Raw genomic sequence first — 16,702 nt, 5'->3', positions numbered from 1 at the left:
CTGTCACAAAAAATTCATTGAATGCTATGATTTGAAATCTAACCAATACAATGAAAAGCAAAAGCTGGCCTCACCTCTCCTCCCTTACCTTAGCGCTCTATGGAACACCAGTGTACTTTTAATCATTTCAGATTTAATTTTTATTTCTTATTTTGCATTCTGCCTTTTGGAGCTTTTCCAGGTGAATTGATTACCATAATTTTAATAATTATAGAGGAGATAATTACTTTTGCAATGTTTTTGGGCTCTATGTTGCATCACCAGTAGAAGAACGGCCAAAGTAAACATATTTGTCACATTGCAGAATCAAAGGTTAGGAAGAAGCCTCCAAGGTCATCTTGTCCCATCTGTTTGCTAATGCAGGACACCCAGAACTAAAAAAAAACCAAATACCTTGACCAACTACACTCTTCCTGCGGCACCCCTGTGGGGCTCCAAAGCCCAGTTATGTCACCCCTTGCCTGCAGAGCTGGCAGCCTCCCACCCTTTTACAAACACCCTCACGTGTTCCCTCCGCCACCTCGCTTCTGCCCTCTCCTTGGGAGTCCTCCGGGCAGCTACTGCTGCCTCCCCTGGTCTCTGAGCTGTCCCCCTACCCCAAAGAGAGGTACCCCCTAACACTGCCCCACAGGAGCCTTGGGAGCAGCCCTGGCCAGCCCCCGAGGCAACATTCATCAGGGGAGCTTCTAGCCAAGGCTGTGCAAGCCTTTGGGAGGCCGAGTCACACTAGATGTTTCTGGACTACAGCTTCCATCATCCTTGATAATAATGGTCTGTTGTGAGGTGGTGGGAGGTGTCATTAAGCAACATCTGGACGGCCACAGATTGTCTACCCCTGGTGCAAATAAGAGTGGGGAGTAGAAAAAGGCTCCATCTCTAGGGTGATATTGATCTGTCAGGGCTATGTCAAGTATTAGAGACCACTGAGTCTACAGCAGTTTCTACCTATGGCAAGGTGAATCACTTCCTGTCTCCCTTCACAGCGTCATGTCTATTGATGTATGTGATTCCAGAAATGTAGAAGTTCATGTTTATCCTGGGAATTCTAAAAGCCTGCAAGAGGCATAGATGTCATGGAGTGGGGTGTCTGGCAGGGAGGAGTGCCGGATAGTGTCAGGGTTCTGCCTTTTCCCAGGAAGGTACAGCTTATGATCAGATAGGACTCTGCCTTTTCAGAGGTTTTCCCGTCTGATGCTGGCACCCACATACTGACTGATGCACCTCTCCACAGCGGCCCTGGATCATTCCGCTTCATCTAATCCAACCTGCTGCAAAATATGACTGTCCCACATGAATTTGATAGATACCCAGATAGGCACAATTTGGCTTGGGGCAGATTCTCAAGTTCTTGTGTTCTTTTTCTTCTCTTCTCTCTTTTCCCGATCATAGTTTCAGGAGAGGTTCAGGGGACTCTTGGGAAGATAAGAGGGCATCTCTTTGGATGCAGGAGAAGAAGAGTAAGGGGACGTGTAGGCATTCATGTATTTGGAAATCATTCATAGTTTCTTTCATACACGTAATCCCTGTTCATTTACACCTCATATGCAACTACACTGGATATCAAGAATATAAATGATAAGAGACTCTCTTGTGTTATTTTGATCATTTAGGTAACTTCCTTTCCTGTAAAAGGATGGTGAAATTACCATGAAAACAATTCTACAGATTCTAAATACAGAAATGCCAAACTATACTGTAATTTACATCCTTCTCCAAATCAGCTGCTCTCTGTTATTCAGCTCAGGCCTCACCACAATAATGTAGCATTTAGGGGAAAAGATGCAACCCAGCAGCCCAGCACTGGAAGCCAAGATGGAGAAGATCTCCACAGCCACCATGTATTTTCCTCTGGTGCTCAAATATGTGGGAATAAAGGAGAACCAAACACTGCAGAAGACCAGCATGCTGAAGGTGATGAACTTGGCTTCATTGAAGCTGTCCGGCAACTTCCTGGCTAAGAAGGCCACAGTGAAGCTGATAATGGCCAGGAAGCCCATGTAGCCTAAAACACAATAGAACATGAGAACTGACCCTTCGTTACATAAGAATATAATTTCTTCACTGCTTGAGTGCATGTCCACATCTGGGAATGGGGCAGAGGTTGCCAACCAGAAGGCACAGATTCCGACTTGAATCACAGAGCAGGAAAGGACAATGGAGTAAGCCAGTTTTTTGCCTACCCACTTCCTGATTGTGGAATCTGGCTTGGTAGCCATGAATGCCAAAACCACTGAAATAGTCTTGGCCAAGATGCTGGAGAGGGCCACAGAGAAGACAATGCCAAAAGCCGTTTGTCGGAGTGGGCAGGTTGCCTTATTAGGCATTCCAATGAACATCAAGGAGCACAGGAAACACAAGAGGAGGGAGATGAGGAGAATGTAAGTGAGGCTTCTGTTATTGGCTTTGACGATGGCAGTGTCCCGGTGCTTAATGAAAAGGCCAAGTACCATAGCTGTGATCAGAGAGAATAAAAGCGCAGAGAAAGTTGAAACCATGGCCAAAGTTTCACCAAAGCCTAGGACGTTTGGTTTCTTGGGAATGCACTCATTCTGCTCTTCATTTGGATATTGATGCGGAGGACATCTGGCACAGGTTTCCAACCCTGAAAAAAGGATGCATGACAATTGGATACAATCCGGAATATGCTTAAGAGTGTTTTTTTAAAAACTCAGGAGACCCCTTATCATTGTGTTTCCCCACGGAAAAGCTTCAAAACTTCTAGTTCAAAAGCTTGTGCCCTAGATGCTTTGAAAATAAAGTTATGCATGAAATCTTACATTTTATATATGGAGAAACTATTATTTTGGTGGTCCTCCTCCATTTTCTTAGAACCACAGATACTTCGTAATGAAATCAGAGAAATATTACAGCTGAAATCTTGGAAGCAAGAGGGGTGATTTTTATAGGATTTTAACCCTGTCCCCAAAATCCTTTTCTTAGAGAAAAGACAATCACTCCTATTACCTCCTCCCCCCTAAACTTTTTAGTGCTGTCTTCAGGACAAAACAATCTTGGGGTGGAGCTACATTAGTGATTTATAACGGTAAAATGCATTATTAAAATGTGACACCACAGCAGTGAGCCACTGGCAATGGGAAACTGCATTAAACATCATGGAACATTATATTTAATAACGTTTCAAAGATCAATATAGATAAAGTGATGGAAAATCTTTACATTACAGGTAAAGTCACATTTTCATGTTATACCCACTAGAAAGCTAATATAATTTCTTCATACTGGCAGCTTTTACTGAGACAGCAGGGAGATTATTGTTAATAATAGAACAAAACAGAGCAAATCCCATTGCCGATTTGCTCAGAAGTTTCTAAAATGACTTTTATATGCTAATATGGCATATAAAAAAATATAATATGGCATATCTCTCACCCTTCTCATTTGAGAACATCCCACGAGGACATGGATCACAATCATAACAACAAAACTTCTTCCCCTCCTTCTTTTTCTTCTCATAACCAGGATGGCAGTTGGCATTACATAAGGAAAGGGGTGGCACCTATCCAAAGGGACACGAAGGGGTTAATATTAAGAAAATGTTTTAGGGGATTCAGGTAACATCAGGTGATCTATCAGTAAACAGGAGGGTGAGAAATGTTAAATGTAGGAACCATATGTGCTGAGGCAGCTCATGTTGTTTAGTTGTTTAGTCGTGTCCGAATTTTCGTGACCCCATGGACCAGAGCACGCCAGGCACTTCTGTCTTCCACTGCCTCACACAGTTTGGTCAAACTCATGTTGGTAGCTTCGAGAACACGGTCCAACCATCTCATCCTCTGTCATCCCCTTCTCCTTGTGCCCTCAATGTTTCCCAACATCAGGGTCTTTTCCAGGGAGTCTTCTTTTCTCATGAGGTGGCCAAAATATTGGAGCCTCAGCTTCAGGATCTGTCCTTCCAATGAGCACTCAGGGCTGATTTCCTTCAGAATGGATAGGTTTGATCTTCTTGCAGTCCATGGGACTCCCAAGAGTCTCCTCCAGCACCATAATTCAAAAGCATCAATTCTTTGCCTATTATCCTTCTTTATGGTCCAGCTCTCACTTCCATACATCACTACTGGGAAAACCACAGCTTTAACTATACGGACCTTTGTTGGCAAGGTGATGTCTCTGCTTTTTAAGATGCTGTAGGTTTGCCTTTCTCCCAAGAAGAAGGCGTTTTTTAATTTCGTGACTGCTGTCACCATCTGCAGTGATCATGGAGCCCAAGAAAGTAAAATCTCTCACTGCCTCCATTTCTTCCCCTTCTATTTGCCAGGAGGTGATGGGCCCAGTGACCATGATCTTAGTTTTTTTGATGTTGAGCTTCAGACCATATTTTGCGCTATGTACATCCCTGCTTCTATCATTCCAACTCAACACTAGAGTCTCACTAGAGTCTCAAGCAGCATCAGAAAAACTCTAGAAGATTACAATGTTCATTCACAATGATACAGTCAGCTTAGCATTCTATCTAATGCTACTAACCGGAAAGCTATCAACAAACAAGCATGTTGGACAACACTCTCTGGTAGCCATTGGTCCTTCTTGGTGTGACATGTCTTCTGCGCATATTGCTCTTTCTGGTGATGTGGTTCATTTGTTTATTTATTAATAAAATTATTAGTAGCAGCATTATAAGTAGCGGCAGCAGTAGTTGGGCAGCACTTCCCTTTTCACCTCATGTGGCAAAACGACATGCTCTCCCACCTGTGGGCAGTGATTTCCTTACCTGAGTGAAGACTCTGTGCCATTGGATTCTGTCCCCCTTAATGGTGAGCTCTTTGCCAGGAGGGGCCTGGGGATCCAGTCTTCCAACTTTGACCCTGACATAGGAATTATTTGGGAAAGTGAACAGGTTTGTAATATCAAAGCCAGCTGCTAATTCTCCATGTTCATTGAATGTGATTTCATCCCCAGCACTGTTGTTGAATGAGATCCTCTGCAGCAATGAGTGGAGCTAGGTGGAAAGAAAATCAAAAGGTCTATGAAGTGTTCTAATAGTGTTACTAAGATAATTCATGGGGTCATGAAGAGTCGGATACAACTAGACAACTAAACAACAACAACAAAACAATTCAATAGTTTTCCTGGGAGAATTTAAGATCTTTTCCTGGCTCTGTTTGTTTGAGTTACCATGGAAGCCAGACATTTTAATGTATATTATCTGATGATAAGAAACTACAGAAAGCCACAAGCACTGGCACCATCTCTCTGGGGCCCTGAGTTCCCAGGCACCCACAAAATTTTCAATGAGGGGGCCATGCTGGAAGGGCTCTGGCAGGCCCTCCTGCTGCTGTGATGGGCTCCATCGCTGCCACGTGCTGCAGCAGTGGGCTCCTACGGAGCAATGGGTGGGGTTGATGGAGCCCCTTACAATCTCTGAAGGCCATTGGGAGATGCCCTAGAGAGCCCTCTGAATGGCTGGGGCTCCTGCCAGTGTGTGACATCACATGCAGCGCATGACATCACATATGCACACCAGACACCCACAATGTGGGGCAGAACATGGTGCACTTGGCCACAATGGTCATTTCAGGCTGCTTGAGATACACTACATGTGGCCAATTTATGCCATTAACCTCATACAACAAATTGTCTAATTCAGTGATTCCCTATTAGGGGTCTGGGGCACCATCCCCTGCCAGGGTACTGATTTATCTTGTTAATTACACAGGGTAAACCTTCCAACCTCTGCTTGCAACCAATACCTGCTTGGTGGCAAGGGAGAAACTTGTGAAAGAGTCGCTGGATGGCAAGTGAGGTGGGACTGGGAGGAAAACCTCTGACACAGTTTCTTAGGGCTCTTGCAATTGGTGGGGTGTGGGGTAGGGAGAGAGCGCAAATGGCTTTCTGCATGGGGTGGGTTCACATGCTTATCCCAAATATATATATGTGTAGGGATCCCTTCCTCTTGCTCTCTACATTTTAACTGAAAAGAACTTCTAATTGCTTTTAACGATTATCAAGTTTAAAGGACTATTCCACTGCCTGTAAGGAGGGTTTTCAGTGAATCTTGTCTTATGAGTTGGGGATTCATCTCATCTTGGAAGTCCAAAAAGGGTTTAATGTGTTTTTAACATTTTGTTGGGAGCTGCCCAGAGTGGCTGAGGCAACTGAGCCAGATGGGTGGCGCACATATAAAAACATAATAAAATATCATACATTAAAAACTTCCCAATACAAGGCATTGGCAGGGTGTCAGATCACTCTTTTCCCTAGACTGAGAGAATGGTGAAAAGAAATAAAGTGAAACAATAAATGGGGATAAAGTGACATTTGCAGCTATCGTCAAAAGTTGCAAAACCAAAGAAGCACGGGACCGAGTGAGGGACAAACTTTTGGAATAACATCAGGATATCAGCTACGTGCAAGGCATGACAGATAGCAATAACAACCGGTAAAAATAGATATAATGTTTTATAAGGACAGGAAGAAACAACATGGACAGATTAAATGTCACATACAGGAAGAATAAGGATGCATGAGAACTTCACTTGTAGACTAATAAATCACTAAATGTGTTAATCCGAATAGAAGTTATCAGTATTGCAGCTGTTGTATAAGGGAGTACTATTATGACTGGAATATAATTGAAATTAATAAGATTTTGGAGCGCAGAAGTAAAGTAAATCATCAAAGCATCAAAGCTAACACACAGAGGGCCACCTAAATTATGTATTTGTGTATTTGAATCGATATTAGGAATTGTGTTGTGATTTGGCATTGATATAATGAGGCTATTATTGATCATTGTAATTGAAAACTAATTTTAAAAATTACAAAAAAACCCTTCTTGATACAGGTGATACAGATGTCTTCTAAAAGTTTTGTAGTTCTTTATTTCCTTGACATCTGAAGGGAGGACGTTTCACAGGGAGGGTGTCACTACCAAGAAGGCCCTCTGTCTGGTTCCTGGTTTGACAGATATATTCATAAATAGATAGATAGAGATAAATACATAGATATAGGTTTAGAAGCTTCTGGAAACGTCGTAATTTGTTCATTTGTACTAAAATAAAATAAAATTTGTCTCCGCTCCAACTAAATCTTTGTCATTTTTGCATGGTAAAATCACACATTTTATGATCTATTTTCCAGTATACTTAAAATCCTTTGCTTATTCTGGGCTACCCCACATTTTCTCCAAAAAATCGCTTTGCAGTTATCAAAATTTTCAAAAGCAGGGGTCCATGGCTTAGCTTTTGAAAAACAGAGGGTCCTCAGTAATTAGCTAATTCGGAACCACTGGTCGGATTAAATGCCAGCTGAAATACTGGAACAGTGCCAGTTCTAAATGTTTAAAATTTTAGGGAAAAAATTAACTTGTCAAGTAGTTGCTGCTAGTGTGTCACTTATGAAATTCTGTGTAATCTAATGTCTGCTTAATATCATTATAGGAAATAAAATAATTTAAGGTTAATCTTTGTATTTATTACTTTAATTATTTACTTATAGATGGATGCCAACTCACATTATAGATCAATACAGCGCACAACACTGAGTACTTTGCAAGGTGAACACTTTATAAGTTACCTGCCAAGGCTCTACATTCTGAGAAGAGAGTCTGTCTCCACCCTTTATCCTTTTGCTGATGGCTTCAGAGGAGTACCTAATATGTAAGGCATGTGCCAGAGCATAGACAGCGTTGTAGATACTGTAGCTGTGGCCGGTCATGCTCATTTCAAAAAATGGTGCAGGAAGGTTCTCCAGCAACTCTTCTCCAGTACATGTGTCTGCTGGCCCAGTGGAATTTGAAAGTGAACAAACAAATGCTTGTTCCCAGAAATCGTTGATAAAACCATCTGCATCTGCCCAGGAAGGCTTTACACTCTTTAGAAAGTCTGAGAAGTCTTGAATCTCCTTGGAGTGAATCGCAAAGGAGATAGCACCATGGAACATTTGTATATTAACTTTCACCATTTTTTTAAAATAATATAATATGAAATCAATTTGGGCTGTTGTAATCCATACTTTTCCTCCAGGTTGTTTCCTCTTAGATGGAGGCAATATCAGCTGAATTATATTCCTTACCTCTATAGTACTTGATAGCCATAAAATAGATGCACTTTCTCCATATATGACAATTGCATTTGCTCTGCTTGCCATAAAAGCTGAGAACAAAAACCTTGTTTCACCCAATATATCAGCTATGTTACCCGTGAAATGCAGATGGTATTCAATTTTTTCAGTGAATTCTGAACAGATTCCATTCTGGAAAAGCATTGGTTCAATGATCTGCAAGAAACGTTCTCCGACTTCATTATCTGGAGTGATGAGCCCGACCCATTTCCATCCGAAATGCAGAAGTAACTGGATAATTCCCTTGTACTGAAGATCTTCATTGGGGACCATGCGGTAGAAGGAAGCAACTTTGATTTGATCATTTGTGGCTGGTGCAAATGAACCATATGAAATCTGAAAAAGGAAAAAGCCAAACCTTTCCAAGTGGAAACAAGAATTCACAAAGCACCCATTTTCTGAGTATAAATCCTGTATATCCCATATTTACTAATCGTACAGAGGGTCAAACCCCATAACATAAAAAGAATATTTCTCAATTATTTTTGTAGATATTAATTCCTATTATTATGGGAGTCATCACAGCTGCATACTTGTACACAAGGATTCTCTCCAAGAACAGGAGAGCTTTGCCTTCAACAATACTCCAAAGTGGAACTGGAGAAATACAAGCAATTTATCATTTTTTTTGGTTTATAATCTTTATAACACTTGTAGGGAGAGGTTGGTGTCATATCTACTAAGAACACTCGTTGGTGGATATCTTGGAAATCCTGTACATTTCCTGAATATTATACATTTTATTCTTCTGTGACCACAATAAACCATATCCTATGAAAGTAAAATACCATCAAAAATTAAGGCAACTAATATGAAGTCAAGTAATGCAGCAGAACAACACAATATTGATAAGAATACATCCATCCCCAAATGCCAGAAAGATAACAAGAATTTTGTTTTTGATTAGCCTTTGAAGGTGGACAGTACTAAACATCACCATACCTATAAAAGAGGGGATCTTATGATTCCTAGGGAGAAGGACATTGTTGTCCCAAGTTATTTATGGCATTGTAAGTCAGCTTCATCACTACAAAGTGGGACTGGTATATCTCTCATGCAACTAGGGCAGTGCTTTCAGGTATAATGTAATGTGAACCCATCAAGGTGCCCCATTCATCCAACTGGAACTTTTTGAACAATCTTTCATTAAATATATTATACACACATTCCTTAGAACCTGGGTCCTTTCATGTACATTGTTGGGTATTAATAATATACCCCCCCAATACCCATCTATTGCAACCTGTTTTCCTTTTCCATTTTACCACTTCATATTATCCATAAACAGATTCCTAGTGAAAGAAGAAAAGTGTGAACAATGACATGAAATAACCATTTTTCAATACCCGTATTCTACCTGTGGAATCTTGTGAAGACCTAAGACGTCTGCCATGGATGAGGAAGTGTCAGAGCTAAGTCCCCCAATGACTCCTACTACGTTTTTCTGAATGCCACATATGTAGTTGGGGACAAAGTGATGAGATTTAAAGAGCAGATCCAGAGTGTTTCGGTAGGTCATCTTTGAATCAAAATAGCTATCATAGATGTGGAATCCAAGAGTGGCATTGGGCAAGATCTTGGGATTCTCATTGATCTCATCAACAGCAAAAACCAAGGCGAGGATGTGTGGGTAGAACTTTGTCATCACTCTGCAAATAAAGTATGTTTCTATTTTATGGGGTATTCAACAGTGCACAACACCTAGATCTGAGGGATACAACTGCCTCAATTAAATCATGTTGGAAATATGGAAATTGTTTTGTGCCTTTAGAGTTACTGTTTGGATTTCTCTTCCATCTGAATCAGTTTTTCTGAACACATAGTTTGAGAAATGATCTTCATGTTGCTTTTCATCACTGGAGACATGCACAGTTATTTAAATCATTCCTACATCCCTTGGTCAGTTCTTTTTCCTAGCAATGCAAACTGTTCTGAAATGAAAATAAAGGAATTGGCAGCTGCGATTTTGAATATAAAGAATGCCAAGTGATGATCTGGCAGTGAAGATTGTAAAATGGCTCTCATCCTATTATTACTAAATGCATTTGAAGCTTGTCCCTGATTGTTTTCAATGTGCTTTAAACATGAATTCAATTTTATACCATCCTTCAACACAGCGGCTCAAGCTGGATACCACAGCTGTCCTCTCTCCCCTTACATACTCATGAGAGCCCCACATTGCAGTTGGCCAAGAAAATGGAGATTTGAACCCAGATGTCCCCAATGCAAGTCTGCCATGTTAAATTACTGTGGGCAGGAGGATCATGGCTAGAAAGCAAGTGGTGGTGATGTGTAACTGAATCAGCTCAAACATGGATGAGGTTTCATTTCTGCATCTGGAACGTGGAAGGGAAGGGGCAGTGGTGAAGACAGCTTACTTCTTCACTACAATTGTGTCCACAACTAGCTGTCCGGAGAACTTTTCATTGTTGAATATACGTTTGTTATCTGGCCAAGAGAAGACTTCTCTTATAACGTTAGCAGCCTGCTATTATAACTTTAAAAACACTTTAGGGATGGAATCAATCAGATTTGGAGTTGCATACCATGATTAAGGGGGATACAGGTGGCGCTCGTGGTTTAAACCACTGTGCCACTTGGACTTGATGATCGGAAGGTTGGCGGTTCGAGGCCCCACGACGGGGTGAGCTCCCGTTGTTTGGTCCCAGCGCCTGCTAACCTAGAAGTTCGAAAGCACGCACTGCAAGTACCTAAATATGTACCACTCCGTTGGGAAGGTTAATGGCATTTCTGTGCTCTGCTCTGGCTTTGCCAGAAGCGGCTTAGTCATGTTGGCCACATTACCCAGAAAAACTGTCTGCGAAAGCTGACAAACGCTGGCTCCCTTGGCCTGTAAAGTGAGGTGAGCGCCGCAACGCCAAAGTTGTTCACAACTGGACTTAACTGTCAGGGGTCCCTTTACCTTTACTGTGATTAAAGCCAGTCAAATGGTATGCAGTGCGCCCTCTGTTCCATTTTTGCTAGATCACTTTAAATTATTGTGGCCGGAGGATGTAGTCAATGCACTTGAAGAAATGAAGCTTCCAAATTGACCCTTGCCCAGCTTATGGAAGGAAACGCAAGGTTCAGGTAGAGTCCTAGAGCTCCCCACCTCGTTCCCAAAGCTGGAAAAGTGCTAACTAGGTTTTGGGAAGGAGGCAGGAGGACTCTACACCTTATCAGAGCCCATGGCTCTTTCCCAAAGCCCAGCGCCTTGCTTACCAGGTTTTGAGACAGCAGTCCCATGGCTTGTACCCACTGCTTGGCCACTTCTTGCAGAACCCTAACACTGCCCCTGTGACTTGGGAGCTCTAGCGAGTGATCAATACTTCATTGGAGGATGGAGAGATACCATGTATCTTGGAGCAGGTTATGGCGTATCCCCTCTTTCAAAGCACTGCTCTAAACTAAGAGTAGAATAGTATTATAAAATCTTACTATTGGGTTTAATCTTACTTTGGGTTTCAAAGTGAACCAAGTGCTTTATATTCAGATATAAATGTAGAAAGAATAAATGAAATGATCTTAAGAGCTGTTTACTTACAGTGGGTTGGGAATAAAGACCTGAGATGGGTGTTCATGGAAGGAAATGCTGGTGGATATGTATTGGATATGAGACATTATCCCACCAATGATAAGGTCCCCTTGTTCATACCATTCATGTGGAATATGCACAGGATTATTTCCGCTGCAAACAAAGGTATGCACTTGGGGCACCATATTGGGTAACAGCAAGAGAAGCAGCAGCAACCACATCCTCATCACAAATATCCTTCTACACCTGGAGATTTGTAACCACTGACTCTGCCAATTCTGTACTTAAAGAGGCAGGTATCCACCTTCCCATTAACTTTGGCACTGTCACAAAAAATTCATTGAATGCTATAATTTGAATTATAACCAATACAATGCAAAACCAAAAGCTGGCCTCACCTTTCCTCCCTTACCTTAGTTGTCAATGGAACACTGGGGTGCTTTTAATCATTTCAGATTTCATTTTTTATTTCCCATTCTGCCTTCTAGAGCTTTTCCAGGTGAATTAATTACCATAATTTTAATAATTACAGAGGAGATAATATCTTTGGATTCTATGCTTCATAATCAGTAGGTGAATTTCTGAAGTAAACATATCTGTCACATCACAGAATCAAAGGTTAGGAATCTCTAAGGGCATCTTGTCCTATCTGCTTGCTAATGTAGGACATCCAGAACGATAAACAAACCAAGAAAAAGAAAAATACCCCACCTGTAGGCAGCCGTCCATCTTTCCCCCAAAAATCCATCTATCAAAATGTGTTTTGAGTTGAGCCAACTGCATCCTTTCCCCATTTGTCTAATTTCCTACTGCTATTGGCCCTGACACTCTCTGACATATGTAACATTGATTCCAGTTGCTGGATCTTGGAAACAACGATGGAAAAACAAGCTGGTCTCTGATCGTAATAAATTATTGATTGATTGACAATGATGGAAAAGGTCCAAAGCATATCAGTATATAGAGACCCTGGATAATACAGTCTCTATACTTTTGAAAGAACATTTATATACTGTTTGAAGCTGAGTGACATGCTTGGGAATGCCCCAAACAGTGTCAGGGCCTAGCTGGACGAGGAAGAATAGTGGCAGCCAGTGGCCCACGAGGGACCTGAGTGGGAATGAGACTTTGAACCAGGTTCAGACTGGTGGGACAGAGAGAAATCACCAGCGGAGAGTGAAGGTGAAAGGATTGAGGGAACCAGAGATGCTGTTAGAGAAGGAGTAGGGGTTGTGTCTTCAGGTCTGCAATACAGTACCGATTTGTCTGCCGAGCTGGCAGCTTCCCACACTTTTTCAAATACCCTCCCTTGTGGCATGTTCCCTCAGCCACTTCTCCTCTGCCCTCTCCTTGCTGCTGCCGCCGTCACGCCTAGTCTCTAAGCTGCCCCCTACCCCTCCTAACACTGCCCCATGGGGGCTTTGGAAGCACCCTCTGGTCAGCCCCAGAGGCACCATTGACCTGAGGAGCTTGTAGCCAAGGCTGTGCAAATCTTTGGGAGGCTGAGTCACAAGAGGGCATCAGAGGACGGAGGAAAGGAAAGAGGAAGAGAGGCCAGTGTTGACTGTGGCACCTCTGACCATCATTCAAGGCACTCCAGGGTGCCACAGCACACTGGCTGAAAACCACTGGTTCAAGACATCTCTCTCTTATTCTGGTTGGAAGCATAAATGCAGAAGACTGTCAGGGTGGCCCATCAGTGCAAGACAGTTATATGCACTGTTATGCCATCCAGATGTTTCTGGACTACAGTTGCCATCATCCTTGATAATAATGGCCTGTTGTAAGCTGGTGGGAGCTGTTGTTCAGCAACATCTGGAGAGCCATAGATTAACTACCCCTGGTGCAAATAAGAGTGGGGTGTAGAATAAGGTTCCACCTCTAGGGTGATATTTATCTGCCACTGCTATATAAAGAATTGTTGTTGTTGTTGTTGTTGTTGTTGTTATTTATACACCACTCAATACCTAGAGGTTGCAGGGTGTTTCACAAAGAAGACCACAACATATAAAATCACCTTAGAACCTGGAGGAGTGTCTATGGCAAGTTGAGCCACTTGCATTTGATTTTCAGTTCAGAGCACTTTTAAATGTTCTGCTTCAAGATATTATGAACAATGTAAATGAATACATACATAAATGTTGGGGCTTCAAAATGAATCACACAAAACATGACCCGTGATTTAATGAAACTACTGTCGCCATGAAATTGTCATGTTCCACTCATTTCTTAAAATAATCAGTATATGTAGGGGAATGATTGGGGTGGTATTTAACATTGTGTCAGTTCTGCTTTGGTTTGTGAGTTGTGATGATAGAAGCTGCAAATGGAATCTTGAGAGTGGCAGTGGGCAAGAAATCTTTGGCTGTTATCACTGGATTCTTAGCTTGTTCTTCATCCTTATCTAAACATAAAGTTAGTATCTTTATTGCCTGGCTCCCTTCTTTTACCTGCCCTTATTTTTTGAAATGGCTCAGTGAGGTTTTCTAGCCTGATGCTGGCATCCACACACTGACTGATGCCCCTCTCCACAGTGGCCCTGGATCATTCTGCTTCATCTAATCCAACCTGCTGCAATTCATTGCTGTCCCACAGGAACTTGATAGATGCCCAGCTCACCCAAAATCAGCACATTTTGGCATGGAGCATGGTCAAATCTGGTGCACAGCCCTGCTGGATAGACTAAAGGACTCAGTATAAGGCAGCTTCTTAAGTTCTTGTGTTCTTTTTCTTCTCTTCTCTCTGCACCCCATCATCGCCTCAGGTGAAGTTCAGGCCTCTTGGAAAGATAAGAAGGCATCTCTTTGGATGCAGGAGAAGAAGAATAAGGGGACGTGTAGGCATTCAAGTGGTTGGTTATCATCCATAGTTTCTTTCATACATGTAATCCCTGTACATTGAAACCTCATAAACAGCTATGCTGGACATCAATAACATAAATGATAAGATAATCCATTCTGTTATTTTGATCATTTCAGGTAACTTCCTTTCTTGAAAAACCACGAGGAAATTACCATGCCAACAAGTCTAGAGCGTAAATATAGAAATGACAAACTATTCTGTTACAGTGGTGCCCCGCAAGACGAAATTAATTCGTTCCGCGAGTCTCTTCGTCTAGCGGTTTTTTCGTCTTGCGAAGCAACCCTATTAGCAGCTTAGCGGATTAGCGCTATTAGCGGTTTAGCGGCTATTAAAGGTTTAAGGGATTAGCGGATTAGCTGCTAAAAGGCTATTAGCGGTTTAGCGGCTTAGAAAAAGGGGGTGGGGAGCGAAAAAAAATCTCAAAAAAGAAATTTTCGTCTTGCGAAGCAAGCCCATAGGGAAATTCGTCCTGTGAAGCGCATTGAAAAAAGGGAAAACCCTTTCGTCTAGCGGGTTTTCCATCTTGCGAGGCATTCGACTTGCGGGGCACCACTGTATTTACATCTTTCTCCGTATCAGCTGCTCTTTGTTATTCAGCTCAGGCCTCACCACAATAATGTAGCATTTAGGGGAAAAGATGCAACCCAGCAGCCCAGCACTGGAAGCCAAGATGGAGAAGATCTCCACAGCCACCATGTATTTTCCTCTGGTGCTCAAATATGTGGGAATAAAGGAGAACCAAACACTGCAGAAGACCAGCATGCTGAAGGTGATGAACTTGGCTTCATTGAAGCTGTCCGGCAACTTCCTGGCTAAGAAGGCCACAGTGAAGCTGATAATGGCCAGGAAGCCCATGTAGCCTAAAACACCATAGAACATGAGAACTGACCCCTCATTACATAAGAATATAATTTCTTCACTGCTTGAGTGCATGTCCACATCTGGGAATGGGGCAGAGGTTGCCAGCCAGAAGGCACAGATTCCTACTTGAATCACAGAGCAGGAAAGGACAATGGAGTAGGCCATTTTTTTGCCTACCCACTTCCTGATTGTGGAATCTGGCTTGGTAGCCATGAATGCCAAAACCACTGAAATAGTCTTGGCCAAGATGCTAGAGAGGGCCACAGAGAAGACAATGCCAAAAGCCGTTTGTCGGAGTGGGCAGGTTGCCTTATTAGGCATTCCAATGAACATCAAGGAGCACAGGAAACACAAGAGGAGGGAGATGAGGAGAATGTAAGTGAGGCTTCTGTTATTGGCTTTGACGATGGCAGTGTTCCGGTGCTTAATGAAAATGCCAAGTACCATTGCTGTGATCAGAGAGAATAAAAGTGCAGAGAAAGTTGAAATCATGGCCAAAGTTTCCCCAAAGCCTAGGACGTTTGGTTTCTTGGGAATGCACTCATTCTGCTCTTCATTTGGATATTGATCCACAGGACATCTGGCACAGGTTTCCAACCCTGAAAAAAGGTTGCATGACAATTGATAACTATCCAGAATATGCTTAAGAGTGGTTTTCTTAAAAAAATCAGGAGACTCCTTACCATAGTGTTTCCATGAGGAAAAGTTTCAAAACTTCTAGTGCAAATGCTAGTGCCCTAGATGCTTTGAAGATAAAGTTATGCATGGAATTTAACATTTCCTATATGGAGAAAGTATGTTTTTAGTGATCCTCTTCCATATTCTTAGAACCACAGATACTTCATAATGAAATCAGAGAAATATTACAGCTGAAATCTTGGAAGCAAGAGGGTTGATTTTTATAGGATTTTAACCTTGTCCCCAAAATCCTTGTTCTTAGAGAAAAGACAATCACTCCTATTACCTCCTCCCCCCTAAAAGTTTTAGTGCTGTCTTCAGGACAAAACAATCTTGGGGTGGAGCTACACTAGTGATTTATAACGGTAAAATGCGTTATTAAAATGTGACACCACAGCAGTGAGCCACTGGCAATGGGAAACTGCATTAAACATCATGGAACGTTATATTTAATAACGTTTCAAAGATCAATATAGATAAAGTGATGGAAAATCTTTACATTACAGGTAAAGTCACATTTTCATGTTATACCCACTAGAAAGCTAATATAATTTCTTCATACTGACAGCTTTTACTGAGACAGCAGGGAGATTATTGTTAATAGTAGAGTAAAACAGAGCAAATCCCATTGCCGATTTGCTCAGAAGTTTCTAAAATGACTTTTATATGCTAATATGGCATATAAAA

General features: G+C 41.9%; 2 protein-coding genes across 2 annotated transcripts; both read right to left on the bottom strand.

Moving 5' to 3' along the window:
• Positions 1-1,700: 1,700 nt before the first annotated feature.
• Positions 1,701-9,598, bottom strand: LOC310662622 (vomeronasal type-2 receptor 26-like; the record flags this gene model as incomplete). Its single annotated transcript, XM_083409567.1, has 5 exons — positions 1,701-2,602; positions 3,391-3,517; positions 4,730-4,957; positions 7,534-8,415; positions 9,437-9,598. 5 exons carry the CDS (start codon positions 9,596-9,598, stop codon positions 1,701-1,703), a joined length of 2,301 nt encoding a protein of 766 aa, XP_083265693.1.
• Positions 9,599-15,034: 5,436 nt separating this feature from the next.
• LOC310662621 (vomeronasal type-2 receptor 26-like) lies at positions 15,035-15,796 on the bottom strand (the record flags this gene model as incomplete). The annotated part of the gene is made up of 1 exon (XM_083409566.1): positions 15,035-15,796. A coding segment is annotated over one exon (762 nt), but the record flags the coding sequence as incomplete, so codon positions are not given.
• Between the last annotated feature and the right edge of the window lie 906 nt (positions 15,797-16,702).

This window comes from Podarcis tiliguerta (assembly GCF_965153285.1).
Source record: "Podarcis tiliguerta genome assembly, chromosome: 13".
Lineage (NCBI taxonomy): Eukaryota > Metazoa > Chordata > Lepidosauria > Squamata > Lacertidae > Podarcis > Podarcis tiliguerta.
This window is presented reverse-complemented; position numbering and strand designations above follow the sequence as displayed.